General features: G+C 41.3%; 1 protein-coding gene across 1 annotated transcript; it reads right to left on the bottom strand.

Annotated features, from left to right (window-relative positions):
- Positions 1–1,745: 1,745 nt before the first annotated feature.
- ZNF19 (zinc finger protein 19) lies at positions 1,746–26,427 on the bottom strand. Its single transcript, XM_036835113.1, is given in 10 exon segments — positions 1,746–1,816; positions 2,241–3,932; positions 5,309–5,452; positions 10,884–11,000; positions 15,445–17,822; positions 20,645–20,758; positions 21,329–21,347; positions 21,349–21,456; positions 24,212–24,276; positions 26,271–26,427. Coding segments are annotated over 5 exon segments (1,368 nt in total). The 5' UTR covers positions 24,245–24,276; positions 26,271–26,427; the 3' UTR covers positions 1,746–1,816; positions 2,241–3,932; positions 5,309–5,452; positions 10,884–11,000; positions 15,445–16,728.
- Between the last annotated feature and the right edge of the window lie 1,083 nt (positions 26,428–27,510).

The raw sequence follows: 27,510 nt of genomic DNA, 5'->3' as shown, positions 1-27,510 counted from the left end.
TCTTATATGCTTTGACTTGTTTTGGGGGTTTGGCAGGGTGATAATGGCATATAAAATATGAGAATTAGTGGGGTAGGGGTTTGATTAAGCAAGCTGTTTACCAGATATGAGTGTGCCTGTGTGGTATGTGTGTAATTGCTCTATATCCTGTGACCATTGACGCAACAACATATTATGGTAGATGATGTTGGAAAATAATACTCAATTCAAGCTCAGCTACAAGTTTCTCGGCAGTGTTAAGACCTCTGATGGCCAGAGCTGAGTCACAGCATGCCCCCCAATTTAAAAATACCAAAAGCATGAAACCAGTTATGTGTGAACATGGCTGATTAGTCATTAGTCCATCGAGGTGTATTATTGAAGGGGAAAGAGTAGGCGATTTTAGGTGAGATGGTCCTGAAGTAATAAGAACCAGATGCCAGATATAGTTCATTTATAGAAATCCTCATGGTTCATTGGCCTAGAATGAGGAGAGAGGCATGTCTGTGGACGGGTTGATTGTGGCTTGATGATTAAGCTCTGGTTATCAGTTATGATAAGCATGATGACTGGGAATGATTTGACTATGTGATATGTATGATTAATAAACATATGTCCTGTGTAATATCAATCATCACTTCAATTACCCCTGGAATCTAATGTGAGTTGAACTGTTTAATGTGTATGTAATATCAATAGGCTGATGTACTTGCTTATATACATGGGATAATTAATTTATGATTATACATATCATGTATTATGCATAAGAAGGTGTATATACTTACATATGTTGAAGGGCACAAAATGCACAAAGTACACAGTAATGTTAGTTTTCAAGATGTCACTTTTAAATACTTACACAGTACTTAAAGACAGTGTTAATGTCCCATAAGCAAGTTGTTCAGGGAATTGTTGAAGTGGAATTTCAGCTTCGGGTGTTGATGGTGGGGCTGGAGCTTCTTCCTCGAGTCTTAGGGAAAAACGTTGTTTTCCTTTTCTGGTTTAGAAGAACAAAGTAATAAATAACTACAAAGACTCTTCATTTTCGGAGGTTATTTTCAATAATGCTTGTTAGTGATATAAGGACTATAATTGTAAGAAAGTATAGAATAGATCCTGTTTGTCCGATGATAATAAATGGGTGATCAATGGTTTGTCTTCCAATTCATGTTACTGTTAATAGGTCCCCTACAAGTACTCAGAATAAACATTGGCTAAGAGGTCATGTTATACTTCATTGTTTCACTGTATGAAGTACTGGGACAATCAATCAAATTAGGAATGAGATGCTTAATGCTAGTACACTTCCTATTTGTTGTGAATAGATCACAGAATTGCATATGAAAATAAGTATCATTCTCGTTTGATGTGAGGGAGAGTGCTGAGGAGGTTAGGTGGAGTGTAACTGTCTCTACCTAGAAGGTCAGGTGAGACTAGTACTAGTATTAGGAAGATTACAAATAGGAACAAGGCACCCAAGATATCCTTAATTGTGTAGTATGGATAAAATGGGATTTTGTCCATATAGGATGAGATCCCTGTTGGATTATTAGAGCCTGTTTCATGAAGGAATAATATGTGAAGAACTGCTAAAGCTGCAATAATGAATGGGAGGATAAAGTGGAACGCGAAGAATAGGGGAAGGGTGGCTTTATCAACCGAGAATCCTCCTAAGAGTCATTTGACTAGGTTAATGCCAATGTAAGGAATTACTGAAAGGAGACTTGTAATGACTGATGTTCTTCAAAAGGATGCTGGACTATTACCTTAAATAGTAGGATGATTCCGTTGTTTCATATTTCTAGGAAGGTGTAAGATCCATAATACAGGCCTCTCCCTACATGGATAAATAAGCAAACAAAGAATAAGAATAGGAAAGGTCCATTTGCATATACATATCAGATAATTCATCCATAGTTTATGTTTTGGTAGATATGAGTTATAGATGAGAAGGCAGTTACTGTATCTGATGTATATAATGTATTGTTAAGAATAACCCTGTCGGGCTTCCCTGGTGGCTCAGTGGTTAAGAATCCGCCTGCCAATGCAGGAGACACGGGTTCAAGCCCTGGTCTGGGAAGATCCTACATGCGGAGCAACTAAGTCTGTGTGCCACAACTACTGAGCCTGCGAGCCACAACTACTGAGCCCATGTGCCACAACTATTGAAGCCCACGTGCCCTAGAGCCCATGCTCTGCAACAAAAGAAGCCACTGCAATGAGAAGCCTGCGCACCGCAACAAAGAGTAGCCCCCACTCACCACAACTAGAGAAAGCCCATGCACAGCAACGAAGACCCAACGCAGCCAAAAAAAAAAAAAAAAAAAGAACCCTGTCAAGATTTGTAAAATTAAATATAAAGCAGGGACGAAATTTTCATCATGATGAGCTATTTGATGGGGCTGGTAGATCATTATATGCATTATTAACAATTCTGATTAATGGGTGGGATTTTTAAATGTTGGTCATTAGTGTTCCTATAGCTGAAATACAATGATGATTTTTCAAGTCATTGGCCATGATTACACTGCATTTAAGAATAATGATGACACACTGTATTTGTTTTAAGTACTATTTTGGTAGTTTTGTAGGTCTTTCTTCAAAACCTTCACAAATTTATGGTGGGCTTGGGTTAACTGGGTTAATTGAGTGATTGTGATATTGTAATGAATTTTGGTGGATCGTTTTTGTGCTTAATGGTTTTTAAAATTTGTTTAAAGAGAATGTGAATAGTTTTTGGTTATACAACAGTTATGTCTACTAAGCAGTATCCTGAGGTTTGAGAGTCTAATAAAACCCTCTTAGGTACATTTCTTTAATGTTATGATGGACATGCAAATTAAAACCACAAAGTGACATCCATTCACATGTAATAAATGGTTATAATCAAGAACAAACAAAAATGCTGGCAACAATGTAGAGAAATTGGAACCCCCTTACACATTGCTTGTGGAAATGTATAGTTTGGCATTTCCTCAAAAAAGGTAAAATACAATTAGAGTCTGGTTCAAGAACTCAATGCCTAGATATATGACACAAAGAAATGAAAACAGGAGTTAAAACAAAAACTTGTACATGAATATTCATAGCAGCATTGCTGACATTGGCCCAATGGTAGAAACAATTCAAATATCCATCAGTGGATGAATGGATAAGCAAAAGAGGGTAGATCTATAAAGTTCCATATTATTCTGCCATACACAGAAATATAGCAAAATGGTGCCATCTGCTGTGGAAAAACAGTATGGCAGTTCGTCAAAAACAAAGTATGATTCATCACTTCCACTTCAGGGTATATACCCAAAAGGTTTGAAAGGAGGGAGTTAAACAGATATTTGTACACCCATATTCACAGGAGCATTACACTGGCCAAAAGGTGCAAGCAACCCAAGTGTCCATGGATAGATGAATTGATAAGCAAAATGTGATATATACACAAAGGTACATTATGCAGCCTTAAAAACTAAGGAAATTCAGACACATGCTACAACATGTATGAGCCTTAAAGTCATGCTAAGTGAAATAAGCCTGTCACAAAAGGACGAATATTATATGATCCCACTTCTATGAGGTATCCAGAGAAGTGAAATTCAGAGACAGAAAATAGAATGTGGTTGACAAGGGTTGAAGGGAGTTAGTTAGTGTTTAATGGATGCAGTTTCACTTGGAAAAAAAGAAGTACAGGAGATGGATGGTAAGGATATTTGTACAATAATATAAACGTGAATGTCACAGAACTATATACTTTAAATGGTTTAAGTGGTAAATGTTATGTTTGACATTTAATCACAATGGAAAATGTGAATGAAGTACTGATACAAGTTACAACATGTATGAATATTGAAAACATCCTAAGAGAAAGAAGCCATGCAGAAAAAGCCACCCAGATCATACTCATCTTGTGTGCTTTAAATCCATCAAGGCTGTGAAAATGAGGGGAAGTCTCAAGATTGCTTCCAGAAAAAGAAAACTGGGTCAGAATGGAAAAAGACATTTTCATGCTTTGGGGCAGGTGATGGAAGTGGGCCAGTGGATTGGATTAGAAGGTAAAAACCGTAATGATTTCTCATATGGGGGTTACAGGGGTGTTCCCTGGGAGAGTGTCCCTTTTTGGGGTGAAACACAATGGAAGCAGTCATTTAAATTGGCATATGTGGTAAAACAGTGATGACTGGGGAATCTGAACTTACAAATAAAGAGTACATTGTACTGCTACTGCAAGTTTTCTGTATGTTTGAAGTTAGTAGAAAGTAAATAACTTTTCAAAACATGTCAACACCATACCAGAAGAATAGATAAGACGTCAAACTTCATGATGAGGCCAAGCCCTACCCAGATTCAGTTCACCCAAAATGGTTAAGCTAATTGCTCTTGTAGGAATCATATATTATTAAGAGGTACTGTGGGAAGATTATATTACTAGTAGTCACTATGTCTTGGGGGTTGTGGATGACCTGGGATGTGGTAGAAACAAAGGGATTTTTGAATTACAATTTTCCACATGAAACTGCCAAAAGTTACAAGTAATACATGAATTTAGTAAAGTTGCATGATACAAGAGCAATACACAAAAATCAGTTGAGTTTCTATACACTAATAAAGAAGTATCAGAAAAATTAAGAAAACAACCCCATTTACAGCTGCATCAAAAAGAACAAAATACCTAGGTATAGATTTAACCAATGATGTGAAAGACATGCACAATGAAAACTGTAAGACACTAATAAAGAAACTGAAGAAGACACAAATAAAAATATTCTGTGATCAGGCACTGGTAGAATATTCTTAAAACGTTCATCCCTCCAAAGCAGTGTACACATTCAATTCAATCTCTAACATAATTAAGTGGCATTTTTCACAGAAACAGAACAAACAATCCTATCTATCCTGTGTGGAACGAAAAAGGACCCCAAATAGCCAAAGCAATCCTAAGGAAGAGAGCACAGCTGGAGTCAACTCGCTCCCTGACTTCTAACTACACTATGAAGCTACAGGAACCAAAACTGTGGAATTGGTGTAAAAACAGGCACACGCACCAGAGGAACAGAACAGAGAACCCAGAAATACACCCACCTGTATGTGGTCAGTTAATTTATGACAAAGCTACCAAGGACATACACTGGGGTAAAGTCCCCTCAATAAACTGATGCCAAAGAAACTAGATACCATACACCAAAGAAAAACACTGGAAACTGTCTACACTACACACAAAATGACCTGAAATCCACAGTTTTCCACATCAAGCCCATTGTCTGCTGGCTTCTCTGAAAATAGACCCCCTTTCAGCAGTCAGCCACATACAGGAAGCTTCTCCCCACTTTTTCTTTACCTTTTACTCCCGCGGCGGTGCCTCCCAGCAGGTCCTGAAGACACTGGCTCCTGTCTGCACGGACTAGTGTGTCCGGAGGAGACCAACCTTCTGTCTGTGTTGACTCAGCCAGTCATTGTCCGGAAGCCAAAGCCCTGGAGAATCCTGAGAAGACCAAGCCCCTGTCAGCTGCATGGAATCAAGTCCTCCAGCTGAACATGCACGAGCCTCGAAAGTCAGAGAGGTGGACTTGGCTCCACCTGCTGGCCAGTTGGGAAGTGCAAGCCTCAGCCACTTACCTTCCACTGGAGGCCCTGCTCTCAACTGGCAGGTCTGATGAATCCACTAAATTTGAAAATTCAGACTCAAATGGAGCCCAAAATCCCATGATGAGCCACAAACGGAAAGAAAAAGATTTGCAAAACACTTACCTGATAAAGGATTTGTACTCAAATTATATCAAGAACTATAGAACAGGGCTTCCCTGGTGGCGCAGTGGTTGAGAGTCTGCCTGCCAATGCAGGGGACACGGGTTCGAGCCCTGGTCCGGGAGGATCCCACATGCCGCGGAGCAGCTGGGCCCGTGAGCCACAACTACTGAGCCTGAGTGTCTGGAGCCTCTGCTCCGCAACAAGAGAGGCCGCGATAGTGAGAGGCCAGCGCACCGCGATGAAGACTGGCCCCCACTCGCCGCAACTGGAGAAAGCCCTCACACAGAAACGAAGACCCAACACAGCCAAAAAATAAAAATAATAAATAAATAATAAATAAAAATTAAAAAAAAAAAAAAAAGAACTATAGAACAAACAACCCCATTAGAAATGGGTAAAATCTGAATGGAGACCTGGCCAAAGTAGATTGTAGGTAAGCATACAAAAATATACTCAACATCATATATCATTAGAGAATTACAAATTAAAACAATGAGATAGCACTACACAACTATTAAAACTGCTGAACTCCAAAAAGAAAAAAAAAAAAAGACTACCAATTGATGGAGTGTGAGGAACAATGGGAACTATCCTTCACTGCCAGTAAAATGAATATACAGCTACTCTGCAAGACATTTTGGAAGATTTTTGCAAAGCTAAACAAATCTCACCTAAAGAGCCAACATCCTGCCTCCAGTATTTAGACAACTGCTCTGCAGAACTAGGTCCAAACAAAAAGGATGCAATTAAGCATAGCATCTCTATTCAGAATGGCTAAAAACTTAAAGAAATCAGTATGCCCTTCAACAGATGAACACATAAGAAAACTCGGGTACATCCATGTTAGGGGAACAGAATATGCCACCCCAAAATATGCCTGTTTGGTGTAAGGATTATTTCGGCTTGATTGATTGTGTTTAAAAAAGACGATTTCTGAAAACCAAGTCAAGATTACACTTTTGTGAAGGAAATTTACATTTATAAGGGAAATCTCCATTTAAAAAGTTGTCTCCCTCTCTGTACCAGGAATAGACAGGAATAGACAGATGAGTAAATCTCATGAAACACTTATCAGTGGAGAAGGCCGAGACTTAAATCTGCGTATCAAACATATCCTTTTTTTTTTTTTAATTTTAATTTATTTTTATTAATTTATTTTTGGCTGCATTGGGTCTTCATTGCTGCGCACGGGCTTTCTCTAGTTGCAGCCAGCAGGGGCTACTCTTCATCGTGGTGCACGGGCTTCTCATTGTGGTGGCTTCTCTTGTTGCAGAGCATGGGCTCTAGGCTCACAGACTTCAGTAGTTGTGGCACGTGGGCTCAGTAGTTGTGGCTCATGGGCTTAGTTGTTCTGCGGCATGTGGGATTTTCCCGGACCAGGGCTCAAACCCATGTCCCCTGCATTGGCAGGCGGATTCTTAACCACTGCACCACCAGGGAAGCCCTTCTTTTGTTTTTTAGGTGAAGATGGTATTTAAGGTGATGACTTAGGCCATTTCAGGGACTAACTTTTCCTGGGCATCTCCCATGCATATAGGAAGTACAAATGTTATTAAACTTCTCTTTGTTTTTCTGATGGTAATCTTTTATTATGGGGGGCACTTCTCAACCAAGAACCTAGGAGGGTAGAGGGAAAATCATTTTTCCTCTCATACACATGCAATGGAATACTATTCAGACACAGAAAGGAATAAACCATCAACCCTTGCAAAAAACATGGATTAATCTTACATGTATACAGTATTGCTAAGTGAAAGAATCCAGTCTGAGGAGGTACACACTGTATGACCCCACTTATATGACATTCAGGAATAGGCAAAACAAAGATGGTAGGGCTTCCCACTGGTGGCGCAGTGGTTAAGAATCTGCCTGCCAATGCAGAGGTCACGGGTTCGAGCCCTGGTCCAGGAAAATCCCACATGCCACAGAGCAACTAAGCCTGTGTGCCACAACTACTGAGCCTGCACTCTAGAGCTTGCAAGCCACAACTACTGAGCCCATGAGCCACAACTACTGAAGCCCGTGTGCCTAGAGCCCGTGCTCCACAACGAGAAGCCACCGCAATGAGAAACCCGTGCACTGCAATGAAGAGTAGCCCCCACTCACTGCAACTAAAGAAAGCCTGTCCACAGCAATGAAGACCCAAAAATAAAATAAATAAATTTATTAAAAAAAAAAAAGATGGTAAACAAGTTATGGGGTGGGGGTTGAAATGTTCTATATGGTACTTTGGTGATGGATACTTGCCACTATGCATTAATCTAAACCCATGGGTTTTTACAACCCAACAAGTAAATCATAATCCAATTTATTTAGGATATGGGAGTGTCACAGGATGGAATACAGAATGTGACAAAGAATCTAACTGATTTAGAAATGTACGAAAAAAACTCACTGTTGGTAGGGCAAAAGGTGCTGACTTAAGTAACTATGGAAATAAATGGACTCTGTAGAGTAAAGGCAAAATGTACCATACATAAATACTGGACTCTGTAAGTTCTTTCCCATGGTGGTAATAGCTAACAATAGTAAAACTACTATACCTGTAATCTGGAAGGGAGCAAGCAATGAATTCAATGTAGGACAGAGGTGGTAGGTGGGCATCTTACATTTGGAATCGGAAGTTACAGATAAGCAAAGGCAGAAGGTTACAATAACCATGCAATAATGGATAGATTATATTTCCTCAATTTTAAAAACTTTTGTGCATCAAAAGATGATATCCAGAAAGTGAAAACACAGCCGGCAGAAAGGAAGAAAATATTTGTACATTGTATTATAACAGACAAGAATCTGTTCTTCAGAATATATCAAGAACGTTTACAAAACATCAACAAAAAGACAACACAAAGTTTAAAATGGAAAATGACTTGAATAGACCTGTCTCCAGACAAGAAAAGCAAATAATCAACAAGCACGTGAAAAGGTGTAAAACATCAGTTGTTGTGATGGAAATGCAAAGTAATACCATAATTCAGTACTCCTTCACACATACTAAAATGGTTATAATCAAAAAACAGAAATTAACAAATGTTAACACTGTAGAGAAAGTGAAACCCAACATTACTTGTGGAAATGGAAAATGGTGCAGCTTATGTGTACAATAGTTTGGCATTTCCAATAAAAGATAAAAATACAATTATCATATGGTACAACAACTCCACTCCTATAGACCCCAAAAAGTTGAAAACAGGTATTCAAAATGTTGGAGAGGATGTGGAGAAAAGGGAACCCTCCTACACTGTTGGTGGGAATGTAAGTTGGTGCAGCCACTATGGAGAACAGTATGGAGGTTCCTCAGAAAACTAAAAATAGAACTACCATATGATCCAGCAAGCCCATTCCTGGGCATATATCCACACAAAACTCTAATCCAAAAAGATACATGCACCCCTATGTTCACAGCAGCACTATTCACAACAGCCAAGACATGGAAACAACCTTAATGTCCATCGACAGATGAATGGATAAAGAAGATGGGATACATATATACGATGGAATACTACTCAGCCATAAAAAAGAATGAAATAATGCCATTTACAGCAACATGGATGCAACTAGAGATTATCATACTAAGTGAAGTAAGTCAGAAAGACAAATACCATATGATATCACTTATATGTGGAATCTAAAATATGACACAAATGAACCTATCTATGAAACAGACTCACAGACATGGAGAACAGACTTGTGGTTGCCAAGGGGGAGGGGGGTAGAGGAAGGATGGATTGGGAGGTTGGGGTGAGCAGATGTAAGCTATTATATATGGAATGGATAAACAACAAGGTCCTACTGTATAGCACAGAGAACTATATTCAGTATCCTATGATAAACCATAATGGAAAAGAATATTTAAAAAAAAATATATATATATATGTAAAACTGAATCACTGCTGTATAGCAGAAATTAACACATTGTAAATCAACTATACTTCAATAAAAAATAAAAACAGGTGTGCAAACAAAAACTTGTACACAAATATTCATAGCAGTGCAGTTCACAATAGCCAAAAGGCAGAAACAAGTAAAATGTCCTTCAAAGGGTGAATGGATAAATAAAATGGGTAAATCCATAAACTAACCTATACCATATAAAGGAATAAAGTAAAATGGTGGTGCCACTGTGGAAAACAATATGGTAGTTCCTCAAAAACTTAAACAGACAATTAATATATGATCTGTCAATTCTACTTCAATGTATATACTCAAAATATTTGAAAGCAGAGACTGAAACAGATATTTGTACAACCATATTCATAGCAGCATTATTCATAATAGCCAAAAGGTGGCAGAAACCCAAGTACCCATCAACAGATGAATGAGTTAACAAAATATGGTATGAACGAATAAACACAATGGGACATGATTCAGCCTTTAAAACTAAAGTAATTCTCATACATGCCACAACGTGGATGAACCTTGAAGTCACCATGCTGAGTGAAATAAGTCAGTCCAGAGAAGTCAAATTCAGAGACAAAAAGAATGTGGTTTCCAGGGGCTGAGGGCTGTGAGTGAATGGATACAGAGTTTCACTTGAGAAAAATTTTTAAAGTTCTGGACATGGATGGTGAGGATATTTGTACAACGGTATGAAGGCAGCTAATGCCACAGAACTGTACACTTAAAATGTTTAAATGGTAAATGTCATGTCATGTATTTTTAATAACAGTGGGGAAAAATGAATTAAGTACTGATAAGTGTTACAACATGGCTGAACACTGAAAACATCCATACAGAAAAGGTCACCCTGATCACATACTTGTCTTGTGTGCCTTAAATCCATTAAGGTTATAAGAATAAGGGAAAATCTAAGTAATCATTCCAAAAAAAAGAAAACTGGATCAGAATGGAAAAAGATACTTTCAAACATTTGGACAGCTGGTGAAAGTTAAAGTGGGCTTGTGGATTAAATTATAATGTGGGTACCATATAATTTCTTGATTTGGGGGTTATGTGCTGGTTCTCAGGGAGAGTATCCCTGTTTTGGGTAAAACACACTGGAGTATTTTGTGTGAAGTGGCAAATGTGAATACTTTTTACCTTTGTGGAAAATTTTCTGTATGTGTGAAATTACTAGAAAGTAAATTACTTTTCAAAACAACCATGTCAATACCATGCCGAAAAAACAGAACACATTGAACTTCATTATAAATGCCAGGACTTACCCAGATCCAGTTCAATGAAAGTTGTGATGTTAATTGGCCTTGTAGGAGTCCACATGTTATTAAGAGACACCGTAAGATTACATTAGGAGCCACCATGTCTTGGGTGTTATGGATGACCTGGGATACAGCAGAAACAGTGGGATTTTAGAATTACAGTTTTCCACGTCACTCCACAAAAAAAAACTGTTGGAATAAAATTTAGTGAAGTTGCAGACTATAAAATCAATGTACAAAAATCAGTTAAGTTTCTATGCATTAATAATGAACCACTAGAAAGAAACAGTAAGAAAATCCCATTTATAATTTCATCAGAAAGAACAAAATACCTAGGAATAAATTAAGCAAGGACATGAGAGACCTGTACTCAGAAAACTATAAAGCACTGACTTAAAAACTGGAAGAAGAAGACGGGAATAAAGACACAGACCTACTAGAGAATGGACTTGAGGATATGGGGAGGGGGTGGGGTGAGATGTGACAGGGTAAGAGAGTGTCATGGACATATATACACTACCAAATGTAAAATAGATAGCTAGTGGGAAGCAGCCGCATAGCACAGGGAGATCAGCTCGGTGCTTTGTTACCACCTAGAGGGGTGGGATGGGGAGGGTGGGAGGGAAGGAGATGCAAGAGGGAAGAGAAATGGGAACATATTGTATATGTATAACTGATTCACTTTGTTATAAAGCAGAAGCTAACACACTATTGTAAGGCAATTATACTTCAATAAAGATGTTTAAAAAAAAAAAAAAAACTGGAAGAAGACACAAATAAATAGAAAAATATTCTGTGCTCATGGATTGGAAGAATTACTATTACTAAAATGTCCATTCTACCCAAAGCCATCTACAGATTCAATGCAATCTTGATTAAATTTCCAATGGTGTTTTTCATAAAACTAGAAATAATAATATTTGTATGGCACCACAAAGGACGCTGAATGGCCAAAGGGATTCTGAGAAAAAAGAAAACAGTTGGAGGCATCTCCCCCTCTGACTTCAAACTGTATCACAGAACTAAGGTAACCAAAACAGTGTGGAACTGTCACAAACACAGACACATGGAATAAAGGAACAGAATAGAGAGCCCAGCAATAAACCCACATGCGTGTGGTTAGTTAATTCATGACAATAGGGGCAAGAACATACAACAGGGAAAGTCCCCTGAAAAAATGGTATTGGGGGCTTCCCTGGTGGCGCAGTGGTTAAGAATCCGCCTGCCAATGCAGGGGACACGGGTTCAAGCCCTGGTCCGGGAAGATCCCACATGCCGCGGAGCAACTAAGCCCGTGCGCCACAACTACTGAGCCTGCACTCTAGAGCCTGCGAGCCACAACTACTGAGCCCACGAGCCACAACTACTGAAGCCCGCACGCCTAGGGCCCGTGCTCTGCAACAAGAGAAGCCACTGCAGTGAGAAGCCCGCGCACCGCAACGAAGAGTAGCCCCCGCTCGCCACAACTAGAGAAAGCCCTCGGGCAGCAACAAAGATCCAACCCAGCCAAAAATAAATAAATAAATTAATTAATTAATTACTTTAAAAAAAAAAAAAAAATGGTATTGGGAAAACTGGACACTACCCTCCAAGTAATTAATTAGAAAACACATGGAATGAAATGAATATAGACACAAACTTTACAACTTATACCCAAACTCACCCAAAACTGTCCACAAACTTAAATTACAAAACTATAAAAATTCTAGAAGAAAACGGAAAAAAAATCTACATGACCTTGTGTGTGGAGATGACTTAACACACACCACCAAAAGCCTATCAACAACAAAAATAAGTTAATAATGTAGATTTTATAAAATTAGAAAAAACACAAATTGAGAGAAAAATATTTGCCAAGCACATAGCTAATAAAGGATTTATAATCAAATTTTCCCAAGAACCCTAGAACAAAAAACCTCATTAAAAATGGGCAAAGAGGGGCTTCCCTGGTGGCGCAGTGGTTGAGAATCTGCCTGCCAATGCAGGGTACACGGGTTCGAGCCCTGGTCCGGGAAGATCCCACATGCCGTGGAGCAACTAGGCCCATGAGCCACAACTACTGAGCCTGTGCGTCTGGAGCCTGTGCTCCACAACAAGAGAGGCCGCGATAGTGAGAGGCCCGCGCACCGCGATGAAGAGTGGCCCCCGCTCGCCGCAACTAGAGAAAGCCCTTGCACAGAAACGAAGACCCAACACAGCCAAAAATAAATAAATAAATTTTTTTTAAAAATGGGCAAAGATTGGAACAGACTCCTGGCCAAAGAAGATATACAGAGTGTAAAGAGGCATACAAGAATATACTCAACATCATATACCATTAGGGAAATACAAATTAAAACAACAATGAGCTAGCACTGCACACCTATTAGAACTGCTAACTCCAAAAAATGACAATATCAACTGGGGGAAGAACAACAGGAACTTTCCTTCTCTGCTGGTGGAGTACAGGTACAATCACTCTGGAAGACAGTTTGGCAGTCTTTTCCAAAACTAAAAAAGTCTTAGCATAGCATAGAAAAATCAGACCTCTAGTATTTAGACAATTGCTTTGAAAAACTGTGTTCAAACAAAAACTACCATAAAATTATACACAAGTTCTATTCATAATGGCTAAAAGCTTAAAGATATTAGGATGTTCTTCTGTAGATGAATGCATAAGATTATTGGGGCACCTACATATCAAGGGTAAGAGCATATGGACCCCCAAATATGCCTGTTTGACAGAATTATTTTAGGCTGATTTTTTAAAAACTGCGAACATGAAACAATATAAACCCATCAGAAGTTGCTTTTTATGAGGTCATTACAGGGTAGGATCTGAACCAAGAACAAAGAAGGGTAGAGGAAAAATTTTTCCTCTCCTATATATGCAATGGAATACAATTTAGCAATAGAAAGAAACGAACCACAAGCCCAAGCAAAGACAAATATGACTCTACATATATATATTGCTAAGTGTGTCAACCAAAAAAAAATAACATAATGCAGGAGACAACAAACAGGAAAAGAATTTATTTGGGGTCTTAAGAATTGCTGTTTGGGAGACACAGATTCAGGTAACCCTGAAAGTGTTCCTGGTGAAAGGTTCTTGCCTCGTCCCAAGCAGAATTCAGAGATGAGACAGGGAGGTCAAGAAAGTAAAGTGAGGATTTATTTCAGCTATAGTACGCTCTTGGGGAGAGTGGGCAGGCTCAGGTGAGTAGCTGCCCTGAGTTTTTTCGGCAAGCCGGTTACATGGGGTTTAATATTCATTGGGGAGGGAGGGATTTGGGGGTCATATTCCCTGATTTTCACCCCAGTGCCACCTTCCCCGGGGGAGGAGGAATTTTTGTCCTTATTTAGACTTGATCAGAAGTGTCATGGCTTCTGTGCATGATGGGTACTTCTTATCTGCAAGGCTAATTTTATTGTAATGAGAGCATAATGAGCAAAAGGTTACATTCGGACACCAGATTCCCGCCTTTTCCACCTTTCTTTGCCTCCAGGACACTTATCCCAAAATGTATGGTTTCCTGCCAGTTCGGAGGTTCCAAGAATCCCACCCCACCCCCGCCTTTTACAAGACGCATGGTTTCCTGCCATCTGGCCCATGCCCCCCTTTCTCTGCTCACATCTAGCTACCTTCCTGCTTTAACAAAAGAATTTCTGGGGAAGAGAAAGAGGGGCTTTTAAAAACAAAAAAGCAGTGAGGTTGATAAAAGTTGCCTGGCAATAAAGGCAACTGACTCTGTTGGAAGTCTGAATATATTTGTCCTTAAAGAATCGCCAGTTGTTAGAGGTAAAATAAGTTGATAGATTTTCATGAATTATTTTAGTGTAGGAGTCCAATAAGTATATAGACTGTCAGGATTTTCTGGCAGATGTTCTGGATGATTTCAACAGGTGAAAAACACCCCATGTAATATGGAAAATACAAGCAGACCAATTAACCATCCTCTGACTCTTTCTCCCTGCTAGTTCTCCTCTCCGTGTTCTGAGATTTCCCTCTCCTGGGACACAGAGAAAACAGGGACAGAGTTGTTTGGCAGCTCCCCTTAAATCTGACCCCACCCAGTGTCTTCATCTTCCCCAGACATGCCCCGCCCAATGAGGACACCATGCCAGAGGGAGTCTCACGATGATCCTGATGTGGGCTTCCCTGGTGGCGCAGTGGTTATGAATCTGCCTGCCAGTGCAGGAGACACGGGTTAGAGCCCTGGTCCGGGAAGATCCCACATGCTGTGGAGCAACTAAGCCCATGTGCCACAACTACTGAGCCTGCGCTCTAGAGTCTGCAAGCCACAACTACTGAAGCCCGAGTGCCACAACTACTGAAGCCCGCATGCCTAGAGCCTGTGCTCCGCAACAAGAGAAGCCATTGCAATAAGTTCATGCACTGCAACGAAGATTAGCCCTCACCGCAACTAAAGAAAGCCCGCGTGTAACAATGAAGACCCAACGCAGCCAAAAGTAAATAAATAAAATTTAAAAAATGATCCTGATGTGTCAGGACTTATTTGATTGTAAGGGACTAGACACGCTTACTCAAGTAAAATAAATATTTTAAATGATAGAAATTAATCCTTACAAGAGACAAGTTGAAGACCGGGTTCAGAGGTGTCAGGTTCAAGGGTTCACATGCTTGTAGTGTGACCTGGTCCCTCTCCGACCATCAGCCTGCTGAGTGCCTTGTGGTCCCATTCACAGGCACAGTTTCTCTCATTGCATCCAGCAACTCCAAGATGACACAAGCTCAAAGTCCATACTGGGAATGGTTTCTCCTTCAGTAGGCTTCCTTGAAAACTCATGGCTTGGATAACATTCTCATCCTTGCACTGATCACAGCAATCAGAGGATGGAAAATGGGATCGGCCAGGTGGGTGGAATGTGGGGTCAGCCCTCTGAAACTATTTGGACTGGAAGCAGGTAAGATGTAGCTCCCAAAGGAAAGCTGAGGTGCTGCACTTGGACATGAGGACAGATGCTGGCTCGGTGAAAGCAGCAGATTCCCTATCACTGACCACCCACTGCACAGCACATAATCTGAAGCACAAGGTAGAAAGGGATTCACTTAGGGTCAGGGGCTGCAGCCACCCATCTAATGTTCTTGCTATCCTTTCACGACAGCAAGAAGTTTTTCCATTTGCTGAAAAGCAAGGTTGATGATGATGGTAAACTCAAGGCTCCTGCCTTGGGCATCGGGTCCTTGCATCTCAGAGACTGGCCCAGAATAGCTCATGTGCCCTAGGAAGGCACACAGACCTCACTCTTGTTCCTGGGAGGTGGTAGCCCAGGATTCATGCCTGCCCCCTGGCCACATTAATCAACCACTCCCAAAGAACAAACATTGCTCATTTTTCCAGTCTCCTCTCTCCATGACAAAGAGCAGACACCAAATGCTAAGGGTGATAGAAAATTCTTGTTCAGTGAAGTACTGGTAGGTTCGAGGATTATTCAATACCATGGAATTCATAATTGGCAGGCTTTCCAAAGTCCACATGGGTGCATGTGGCTCTCCAATACCATTCAGCCACTGTGAAACTGCCCATTAGGAGGCCCAGCTGCTTAACGAGTATGAATGATTAAGATCTTAATGAGTAGGAATGTCAAAAGTTTGTTAACAACTGGAAGGCGAAAGGATTGCCAGGCCACAGTCTGCCGTCTGGTTGTTGTGCCAGGGCCACACTCACCATTTACAAGGTTATTAACTCTTGCCAAGTCTGGGATTCTAACTGGACTATCTTGGGTTATCTACTGACATCTGAACCAACAGCTATAGCTTGAGGGAAGGAATCTGCAGCTGAGCTGGGCCTGTGTCACAAATTCTACCCCTGCGTGGAAGACGGAATCCAAAAGGAAATTTAGTGTACTATTACCAGTAAAAGGGGGTAAAAAATTCTGGGAGGCCAAAACATCCAACATCCAGCACTGGCTTCTCTCCAGGGTGGACATGATCTAGCTGGGAAGAAGTCCTAAAGGTTTTTTCATACTTGACACATTCACAGGGTTTCTCTCTAGTATGGACTCTTCGATGCTGAAGCAGATTTCTTTTGCTAGTAAAGACTATTCCACACTCATCACACACATAGGAAGTCTTCTGAATATGTATTCTTAGATGCCTTTTTAATTGATCCTGAGCACTAAAGGCCTTTCCACAATCTACACAGTCAAAGGGTTTCACCTCACTGTGGACTCGCTGGTGCCGAGTTAGTTTTGTATGAAAACTGAAGGCTTGCCCACATATTTTACAAGAATAAGGCTTTTCCCCTGTGTGAATACGCTGATGCTGACTAAGATAAGAAGGCCGTCCGAAGCTTTTGCCACACTCATTACATTCATAAGGTTTCTCTCCAGTGTGGATTTTCTGATGTCGCAGCAGTGGTGAATTACCAACAAAAGCTTTTCCACACTCATTACACTCATAGGGTTTCTCCCCAGTGTGAATTCTCTGGTGTATAACAAACTCAGAACTACTGGTGAAACCATTTCCACACTCCTTGCAGAGATAGGGTCTGTCCCCACTGTGGATTCTCTGATGCCTGATCAGATTTGCGTTATCATTAAAGGCTCTCCCACACTCTTCACACTGATAGGGTTTCTCTCCAGTGTGGATTCTTTGATGTCGAATTAATGAAGAATTACCATTAAAGGCTTTTCCACACTCATTACACTCAAAGGGTTTCTCCCCAGTGTGGATTCTCTGGTGTCTAACATAGTAACAAAAATAGCTGAAGCATTTCCCACATTCCTCACATCTGAAGGCCTTCCTATCATAGTGGATTCTTGGACCCTTTCCTCTAATATTTTTCACTGTGGGGATTTCCTGGTGCTTCTCCAGTTCACATGATTTTAGGAAGCTGTTTCTCTTAAGAACATTCTTCTGTGGCCCATGTGACATCATCATGTCTCTTTCTTCAGAAACTCCCCATGTTGGTGTCAACTCATTGTCAATGTTGGTCCCGGCATCTGACATAACAAATAGAGAACAAAAATGCCACCTGAGGATTATACTAGAAAACAAAAGAACATTGAAAGTTATTGTCATCCCCCCTTATCTGCAGTTTCCCTTTCTGTAGTTTCTGTTTCCTTGTCAACCATGGTCTGAAAATATTAAATGGAAAGTTCCAGAAATAACAATTCTTAAGTTTTAAATTGTGCACTGTTCTGAGTAGAATGATGAAAACTAGAGCCATCCCACTCTGATCAGATGTAAATCATCCCTCTGTATATGCTACCTGCCCATTACTAAGTAGCTGATTCAGTTATCAGATTGACCATTGCAGTACTGCAGTGCTTGTGTTCAAGTAACCCTTATTTTACTTCATAATGGCCCCAAAGTGCAAAAGGAGTGATACTGGCAATTTAGATATTCTCTTACTGTGCCTAATTTATAAATTAAACTTTATCATAGGTATGTATGTATAGAAAAAGACATGGTATATACACAGTCGGTCCTCTGTATCCATGAATGAAGAACCCGCAGTTACAGGAGGCCTACTGTACTATGCCATTTTATGTATGAGACTTGAGCATCTGCAGATTTTGGTATCCACAGGGGTCCTGGAGCCAATTCCCCCACAGATACCCAGGGACAACTACATAGGGTTCGGTATTATCTGCAGTTTCAGGCACCCACTGGGGGTCTTAGAATGTATGCCCCACAGATAAGGGGGGACTACTGGATACAGATTTTAGAGATTACTAAAACTCCCAACATCAGCCTGCTATTGAGACAAGACTAATAAAATGAAAATGCCAAATACTCAAAGGCAGAGAACAGTTGAGATGGAAAGTTGTTTATATATTTCAGATACTAGTCTCTGTCAGATATTATATTATGCCAGAAATTGCAGTGGATCTTCTATTCCCTTCCTCCAGTCAGACTACCTTCCTTTTTTTCCCATCTGCAACCCATTCTTATCTGTTGAACTCAAACAAATGGCCCTGCCACTGAAGGAGCATCACCTGAGCTTCTAAACTGAAATTACTCTGACCTCTCCTCCTGCTATGCTTCACAGCCCACTGCCTATATATCAACAACAGCACTTGACACATTTTTTGCAGCTCTAAACATCTGTCTCCATAACTTGTATCCTCCAGAGCTTCTAAAACAAAGCTTGGCACATGGCAAGTGCTCAAAAGCTGCTCCTGAATAAATCTATCCCATCCAAGGAAGGAGGGCCTCTGAGACAGGCAATGATGAAACTCAGAAAGGAGCAATGGACACAAAAATTAACTCAAAATGGATTAAAGACTTGAACATAAGTAAGACCTGAAACCATAAAACTCCTAGAAGAAAACATAGGCAGTAACCTCCTGACATAGGTCTAGGAGATGATTTTTGAACCTGACAGCAAAAGCAACAAAAGCAAAAATAAACAAGTGGGACTACATTTAACTAAAAAGCTTCTGCACAGCAAAGGAAAACCAACAAAATGAAAAGGCAACCTATGAACAGGAGAAAATATTTGCAAACCATATATCTGATAGGGGTTAATATCCAAAATATATAAAGAAAGTCATACAACTCAATAGCAAAAAATCCCAAACAATTCAATTAAAAAATAAGAAGATCTGAACAGACATTTTTCCATAGACAGATGGCCAACAGGCACGTGAAAAGATGCTCAACATCACTAATCATAGGGAAATGCAAATCAAAACCACAATGAGATATCACCTCACACTGATTAGAATGGCTATTATCAAAAAGACAAGAAATAAGGTGTTGGTAAGGATGTGGAGAAAAGGGAACCCTTGTGCAATGCTGATGGACATGTAAATTGGTACACCCACCATGGAAAAACAGTATGGTGGTTCCTCAAAAAATTAAAAAGAGAAACTACCATGTGATCCAGGAATTCCAAAGAAAATGAAACACTTGGTATTTAACCAAAGAATATGAAAACACTAACTAGAAAAGATATATGCACCCCTATGTGCATTGCAGCATTATTTATAATAGCCAAGATACTGAGAAGAAAGCTTAAGTGTCCACTGATGGCTGAATGGATAAAGAAAATGTGACTGATACATACACACACACACACACAGAAGAATGTTAATTCAGCCATAAAAAAAGAAGGAAATCTTGCGATTTGTGACAACATTGATGGACCTCGAGAGCATTATGCTAAGTGAGATAAGTCAGACAAATAAAAACAAATACAGTATAATCTCACTTATATCTAAAATCTAAAAAAAGAAACCACACACACAAAACAAATAAACCAAGCTCCCAGTTGAGAACAGGTTGGTGGTTGCTAGAGGCAGGGGTAGGGAGTGAGAGAAATAGGTGAAGGTACAAACTTCCAGTTATAAAATAAGTCATGGAATGTAATGTACAGCATGGTGACTAGAGTTAACAATACTGTACTGCATATTTGAAGGTTGCTGAGAGTAAATCAAAAGTTCTCATTGGAAGAAAAAAAAATTTTGTAATTATGAAAGGGAACGGTTGTTAACTAGACTTCTTGTGGTGATCATTAATGCAATGTATGCAAATATCAAATCATTATTTGTATACCTGAAACTAATTTATGTCAATTATACTTCAATAAAAAACATTTTTTTAATTAAAAAGAAGAAAGGAGCAATAGATTCGAGAATTATGAGATGTGTTAATTGGAAATATGTTAGAAAGAATTAAGATTGGTGGAAATGGTTTCATATTTTACCTATTTTGAGAAATCATCTGTTTTATTTAAATCCTTCCCAGCATGGTCCATTTCAAAATATACTGCTCTGTAAAGCTCTGTAGCTGCTGTTCCTAAACCTGCCTTACTTACTTTTACAAATGTCTTTGGTCCCCTGTGCAGGGCGATCATCCCGTGTCTCCAGGCCCCAAGGCAAATCCCCTCTCTCCAGAAGTGAGACCAACGCAGGTTTGGGAACTGGGTATCCTGAAAAGGGGTAGAAAATGGCACCTTTCAGTCGTGTTTCTGCTGTGTCGAAAGAAGGAAAAGCTCAGGAGTCTCAGTGAGAATAAAACAGATCCACAGGATAGGGCTCAGGACTGGGAAAGCCAAGGCTTTTGCTCAAGTGGAAACTGAGCATTTGTGACCTCTTCCTAAAACAACACGTAAGAGTACGTAAGTTAGTGATCCTGCAGGACATATGCAAACACAGGGAAGGGGTCATACCCTTCCCTAGACTACGGGGAGACAGCAACAAGCTGAGAACTTATCTGGCAACGGATGCTACTTATTCCTTACTGTGCAGAGCCCCTGAGGAGGACAGACCATACTCTTACCAGGCAACAGCAATTCCCTATATTGAGACCAAACTGACCCGAGACTTGTCCCTACCCAGCAAGCTCTCAAGTGGGTCATTTGGTCTCAGTCCCAGAACCATCAGTGAAGGATACAAGAGATGACTCCTCCCTTCCACACCACACCTCCGGCTGATAAGGAGGAAAAAAGGAAGGAAATGGGAAAGCATAGATCTGAGTCCCAGGAGAAAAGTGGCCTTACCCAGAGACGTCAAGTTTCCCATAAATCTCCAGCATCACACTTCTGTACAGGGCCCTCTGTGCAGGAGAAAGGCCAGCCCATTCTGTCTGGGTGAAGTATACAGCCACGTCCTCAAAGGTCACCACCTCCTAAAACAAGAGGTTCCTGCTGCCCCAGAGCCAATTCTCTGGCTCAGGGCCAGAGTGTGGGGTACAGGGGACAGTATGAGGGAGGGGTCTTATTAAGGATGAGTAATGAGGAAAACATGAAAGAACTGAGTGTTAAATGACTATTGCTACAACCAAAAATCTGGAACTTCTCTCACTACCAGAAGAGTTTCCATTTGGACACAAAATTTAGTGTCATAAACACAACACATTTTGAAAACCCTGGAAAGTCTCCCATTAATTAATATTCCTAGAGCAAAATCTCTTTGATTTTATAAAACTTTGTCTTTTATGTTGCACCTACAAGGAAACAATAGTTTCAGTCTCTCCAGACACCACTCAGAGGTGGCATCTCAGGACTGACCTGTTCCCCCTTCACTGCCCCCAAGTGCCCAGTCAATCCATCTTTTCCCCACACGTGCTCATTCTACCCTAAACCTCAAGTCCACATGACAGGAACAGAGTCACATTTTGCCCTGATGACTGGTCTCATCCAACCCTCTTCTGTTGCTTGAGAAGGGGTTGTACAGCTTGTGCTCAAGAATGTCCAGTAGAGAGAAGCTCAGTGCTGCCGGGGGCAGTCTATTCTGCTTCCTGATGCGTTTTCCTGGGAGAAGATGCTTCTGGAATCAAATTGCTGCTGGGTAGTTCTTTTAGCTGCTTTTCTTTATACCTCCAAGACAATCTGTAATTGTTTCTGCCAACTAAGGCTCATGCTTTTTTAATAGTCACCCTTTCCCTTCCCTGATGGTCCCAACTCTACCTTCCCAGAGAGCTCAGGATCTGGTTTATAAAACTCTTATTCATTCCCCAGACTTTGGTATCAAACCTGGTTACCTGAATGTGCAGTGAATATCCTGCCACCTTCCAACACCTCAACTGATTCTGCAGATCTCCCCAGCACTGCCTCAGACTCCCTGGGGGATCTAACACATCTGACCCATCTAACACCAAACGCATCCCCCCTTCCTGCCCCCTGCCAAACTGACTTTATTTTCAATTCACATAACTAACTGACACAGTGAGTGACAGTGTTGTTTCTCAGTTAACTGCGAATTTCATCCCAGTCTCCTAAGTTAGAAAATTGAAATTCATACTAGACTAACTTGCCCTAGTCACTACTCATTTCCGATAAATAGTCAGTAATCAAATCCTGCCAATTTTATTGTCTAAATGTTTCTGGAATCTGACTCCTCTTCACTATGGTACAATCAGTACAGTAGTACGGGCTGGGGATACTTAACTCCAATTCCAGGCCTGTCCTGTTCTGAATCCATCCTCAGCCAGCCATACAATCAACAACTTAAAATGACAAACTGACTCAGTCAACTGAATGACTTCCTTGAATGAGTCACACTAACTACAACAGTGGTTCTCCAAGTGTGGTTCCCCAGAGCAGCAGCAGGATCACCTAGGAACTTGTTGCAAAGGCAAATTCACAGGCCCCATCCGAAAGCAATTTGTGCTTCCATAAGCCCTCCAGGTGATTCTGACGCACACTGAAGTCTGAGAACCTGGACTACAGGATAAAATCCGAGCTCAGGAAACCAAGCTCTATCAGGTAACAGTTGGTGATGGGAAAGCACAAGACTGTACACAGAGAAACTAGCTGGGAAACTCTGCAAACAAAATCCCAGAGAAAAGGAATGACAAACCCCTGAATGAGGGCAATATAAAAGATGGGACAAGTGGGAGAGATAGTAGGCAGAAGCAATGAGACTTGGTAACTCTCTGAAAGTGGTATCAAGGGGAAGAGAGTCAACAATTACTCAGCAACCTAAAAACTGAGTGGTCAGGATTGCGACACGGTGATACCAATAACTCACTAACAACTTACAGAAGATCAGAAGAGGACGGGAGCAACAAGAAAGACAATGTCTTGTGAGATAGTAGGCAGAAGGACCTGCCAGACACCAGAAATCCAGGATTGGGACTTAGGATATAGTTCATAGATGCTAAGTTACTGGATAAATAAGTCCCAGGAAGAAGGAAATGGTTAAGGAACACCAGCAACTCATCAGTCTCAAAAAGTGAAATCAACTCAAGAAATCAATTTCCCTGTCCCACAAATGTAAGGTACTTAATGTTCACCTCACAGATGAAGTTTAAGGTGCAAAGAGGTTAAGTGGACTGGCTCAAGGCCACAAAGCCACTGAGGCTTTATGTGATCCCTCACTTCAGGTGTTCTGTCCTAGTGCAGATTTTTCCTATTATAGCCCCCTGCCTTGATTAGCCAACAGCACTGACCTCAAGGAAAATATATTTTCCCTGATTCTGAAGCCAACTTCTTTAATAAATGGGACAAGCCCACCTTTTCTTGTCTTCTTCCTGCCATTGCTCTGCCCCTACTTCCCAAGAACCTTGTGACCTCGCTAATCTCGATTACTCTCACTGTGTAATCAATACCTACAGCACCAGCCTGAGTCCTTCATTCTCACAGGTCCCTCTGTAGGAGGAACCAGTGAACCTGGGAACCATCTAGCTCAACAGAGATCCTCAGAGTGCAGGAGCCTAGGCTTCTGCTGCCCAGGACACTCTCTCCAGCCATCACTTGCTGGGCTTCTGGCTGTTCAATCCCTCATCATCAGCTTTCCCTGGCACCCAGTCCTACTGAAGAGAATCAACAAGGGTTTTCCTACTGCTTTGGCTCTAGACTTTTGCCGGAATCATCTCTCTCATCCCCCATTTCCTTCAAATCAGATCTCTCCAAGGCTGACCTGAGGGAATCACAGCTCACCTGGTGCCAGGCTCTCAGGGGCATGACAGCCATCACCTGGGCTTCCTCTCAATGAAGGGCAGGAGCTGAGGGAAGAAGCAAAGAGAAACACGAGTGAGCCCGACCCAGACAAAGGCTCTCCTTTAAAACAACAAACTTGCCAGTAACAGTAGCAATCATTTACTAAATGCCACTGGGTAACTGGTGTATGAATATTTCCTCTTTTAATCCACACTATGCCATGAAGTTTGAATTCTGAAGGAAACTGAGAATTTGAAAAGTAAGTAACTTGCCCTCAGCACCATAGGCTGTACTCACCAACATCATGCAATGCTGCCTGTCCTAAGACATGAGTACAGGGGAACATGAATACACAAAGAGCAAAACAAGCAAAGACACCAGAAAACTCAAAGCAAACCCTAACAAGAGGAAATCCAGACCTTCATTTTTAAAAATAAAATTTTACTGAGAAACATAAAAAGGTAAAAAAAAATAGAAATATGTTTTTGGAGGAAAAATACATATTCTCTCATTCAATCTCCACAATAATCCTTTGAACCTTTTCTTTTTTCCAAATAAGAAAACAAGTCTAAGACAATAATTTTCTCTACCAAGGTCAGTCACCCAGTGGAAACCCAAGCTCTATCCACCTAGTGGATGGATGATGAACTTGGATCCCAAACCAGGTAAGCCAGATTCTAGAGGCCAAGCTTTTAATAACTACATCAAAGTGCTTCCAATAGTAATCCAACAGGATTTTTTTTTTTTCTTAGAACTTGATAAAGTGATTCTAAGGTTAATATGGAAAAATAGGTTAAAAGTAGCCCCCAGAAAATCAGAAAAAGAATCTTTAGAGTAGGGTTTCCTTTTCTTGGATCTTGGGGCAGGCATCTTTTTTGATCATCACCCCACTCTACACCCAGTGATAACCAGAAACAAATTAGCAAAGGACCCTGAAGAGGCCACACAACATGCCAAAAGGTCTGGGTTATTACTTTAATTATTCATCCCCTACAGACACTTTGCATTCTTGTTAATCAGTCATATTCTACCAAAAAGCCAGCATCTTCCGCCAACTCATTGCATGCTGCAATTTCCTGCTAGCCTCATCTTGTGCCACCCTCCTGCTTTCTATTAGTTTAGCCACACTGGTCTTCTTCAGTTTCTCTACTGTGCTAATTCAGGATCTTTGTACCTACTGTTCCTCTGCATGAACCACTCTTCTCCAACCTTAGAACCTTTGGAACTGACAGTCTCTGTGTGCAAAACTCTCCAGGCAGCCTGACCTCTCTTCATCTAGGTAACTGCCTGCTCACCCTTCAGATCACGGCCTGTCTCCACAGATCAGGTCGGGGGCCCTGGGTTACACACTCCACTAGCACTGTATTCCCTTTCTTGTATACCACCTCTCCCAGTTTGAGATAATACACTGATGTATGTTTTCTTCATCCCACAAACATTTATCACATATTTATTTCATTCCAGGCCAAGCGTGAGGACACAGGAGATAACAGTAGAGAGAGAAAGGTTTGATCTCTTCCATCATGGTGCTTAGACTAAGAAATCAAAGATTCTCAGTTAGCTTTAAGACCACAATCGTGATTAGTGCCAGGGAGAATTTATCCTAGATGGGGAGGCTTAAGAATAGGAATTAACTAGGCTGAAAGAAAAATCTTTCCGAAAGTAACAGCATGTGCAAAGACAGGTTCTCGAAATCAAAGTCCAAGAAGACTGTAGCACAGCCAAGGGAAGTGTGCTGAACACGAGGGTGAAGAAGTTGCAAGAGGCCAAGTCCCGCATGGCCTCTGCACGTCAAGGACTTCATCTTCAACCTAAAAGCAACAGACCGCAACTACAGGGTTCGGAGCAGGTGGAGTGAAACGATCGCACTGGATTAATGGGGGGCTTTCCATTAAACTGAAAGCTCCCTGAGGGAGGGGCCCACGGCCGTCTCATTCGCAGCTACATCCTGGGAACCTACAAGAGCAACTGGCATTTCGCTGCTCAGTAAGTAGCTGTTGGCCCAGGGAACAGGAGAGGCTGCGGCTGTGTTGGGTCAAAGGGCGCCTCCTTTCCATACCCAGCCTCCATTTCCTAAGGCGGCCGCAGCGGGCTGGGGAAAAGGCGCCAGGGCGGGCTGGACTGCCCGGCGGGCGCCCTCGCTCCCCGGATCCGGTGGCGCCGCCCGACTCCCTCCACCTCGGCATCAGGGACTAAGGCGACACCATCCTCCAGGGGAGTGAAGAGCGAGACCCAGAACCTTTGCTGCGGCCGCAAACCCCCAACACTCACCTCAGGAAAGGCGCAATGTACGGCGTTGACCGGAAGTGCGTCACTACGTCGGCTGCGGCGCCCAAGCTTCACGAGCTTCCTCTCTGGAAGCCAGGAACGCACCTCTCTGTGGACTCTGGCTTTCCTCCCCCTGGCGTACGTTTTTAACCGCGGACCTAGAATAGAAAAAGCTTATCCTTGTTTAAGCTAACCTCTAGCTGAAACTTAGCATTTCCTTCAATTATATGTTGGCAAAAACCACAGTAGTATCAGCAGTGCCTTGCGACTTTGTCAGCAATAGAAATCATAGATGTTTTTATATCACATTGCAATTGATGAAGTTATAGTGGAACTTAAGTATCATGCATGGTCACTTTTGCCTTGGCTGACAAAAAAAGTAAAGTTAACCTAATGTTTTTTTGCAGTACCTATACTGACTACATTTGATGTGATTATCTCCTTGCTGCTGAAAACATACTTAATGGTGAGAGAACGCCTTCCCTGTAAGGTTGGCAACACGGCAGGTATGTCATCTCTTCCCACTACTATTCAACATCCTCCTGGGAGTCCTAGCAAGTGCAAGAAGGCCAGAAAAAGAAATAAAAGGCATAGAGATGGAAATAAAGAAATAAAACTGTTACTATTTGCAGAGGACATGATTGTCTACACACAAAAATCCCAAAGAATCTACAGAACTTCTAGAACTAACAGTGAGTTTAGCAAGGTTGAAACAGGAGGGAAGGGGGCAGGGCACAACCTTTAAAGGAATGACAGCCGTTGAGGATACGACATAAACTGGTTAGAACCAACTAGGTCCGGACTTACCTAACCAGCCAGTGGTTGAGACTCTATGCCCCCATTGCAGGGGGCATGGGTTCGACCCCTGGTGGGGGAGCTAAGATTCCGCATGCCTCACAGAGTGGGAAGGAAAAAAACAAACAAACCAACTAGGTCCAAGATAGCAGAAGATTCAACTTCCTGTAAACCTTGCGTCTCATTATACGCTCATTGTAACACACTGGCATATGCTAATGACACACCCGCAGGTG

This window comes from Balaenoptera musculus, chromosome 19 (genome assembly GCF_009873245.2).
Source record: "Balaenoptera musculus isolate JJ_BM4_2016_0621 chromosome 19, mBalMus1.pri.v3, whole genome shotgun sequence".
NCBI lineage: Eukaryota > Metazoa > Chordata > Mammalia > Artiodactyla > Balaenopteridae > Balaenoptera > Balaenoptera musculus.
Note: the sequence above shows the minus strand (reverse complement) of the source record. Positions and strands in the feature narration are given on the sequence as shown.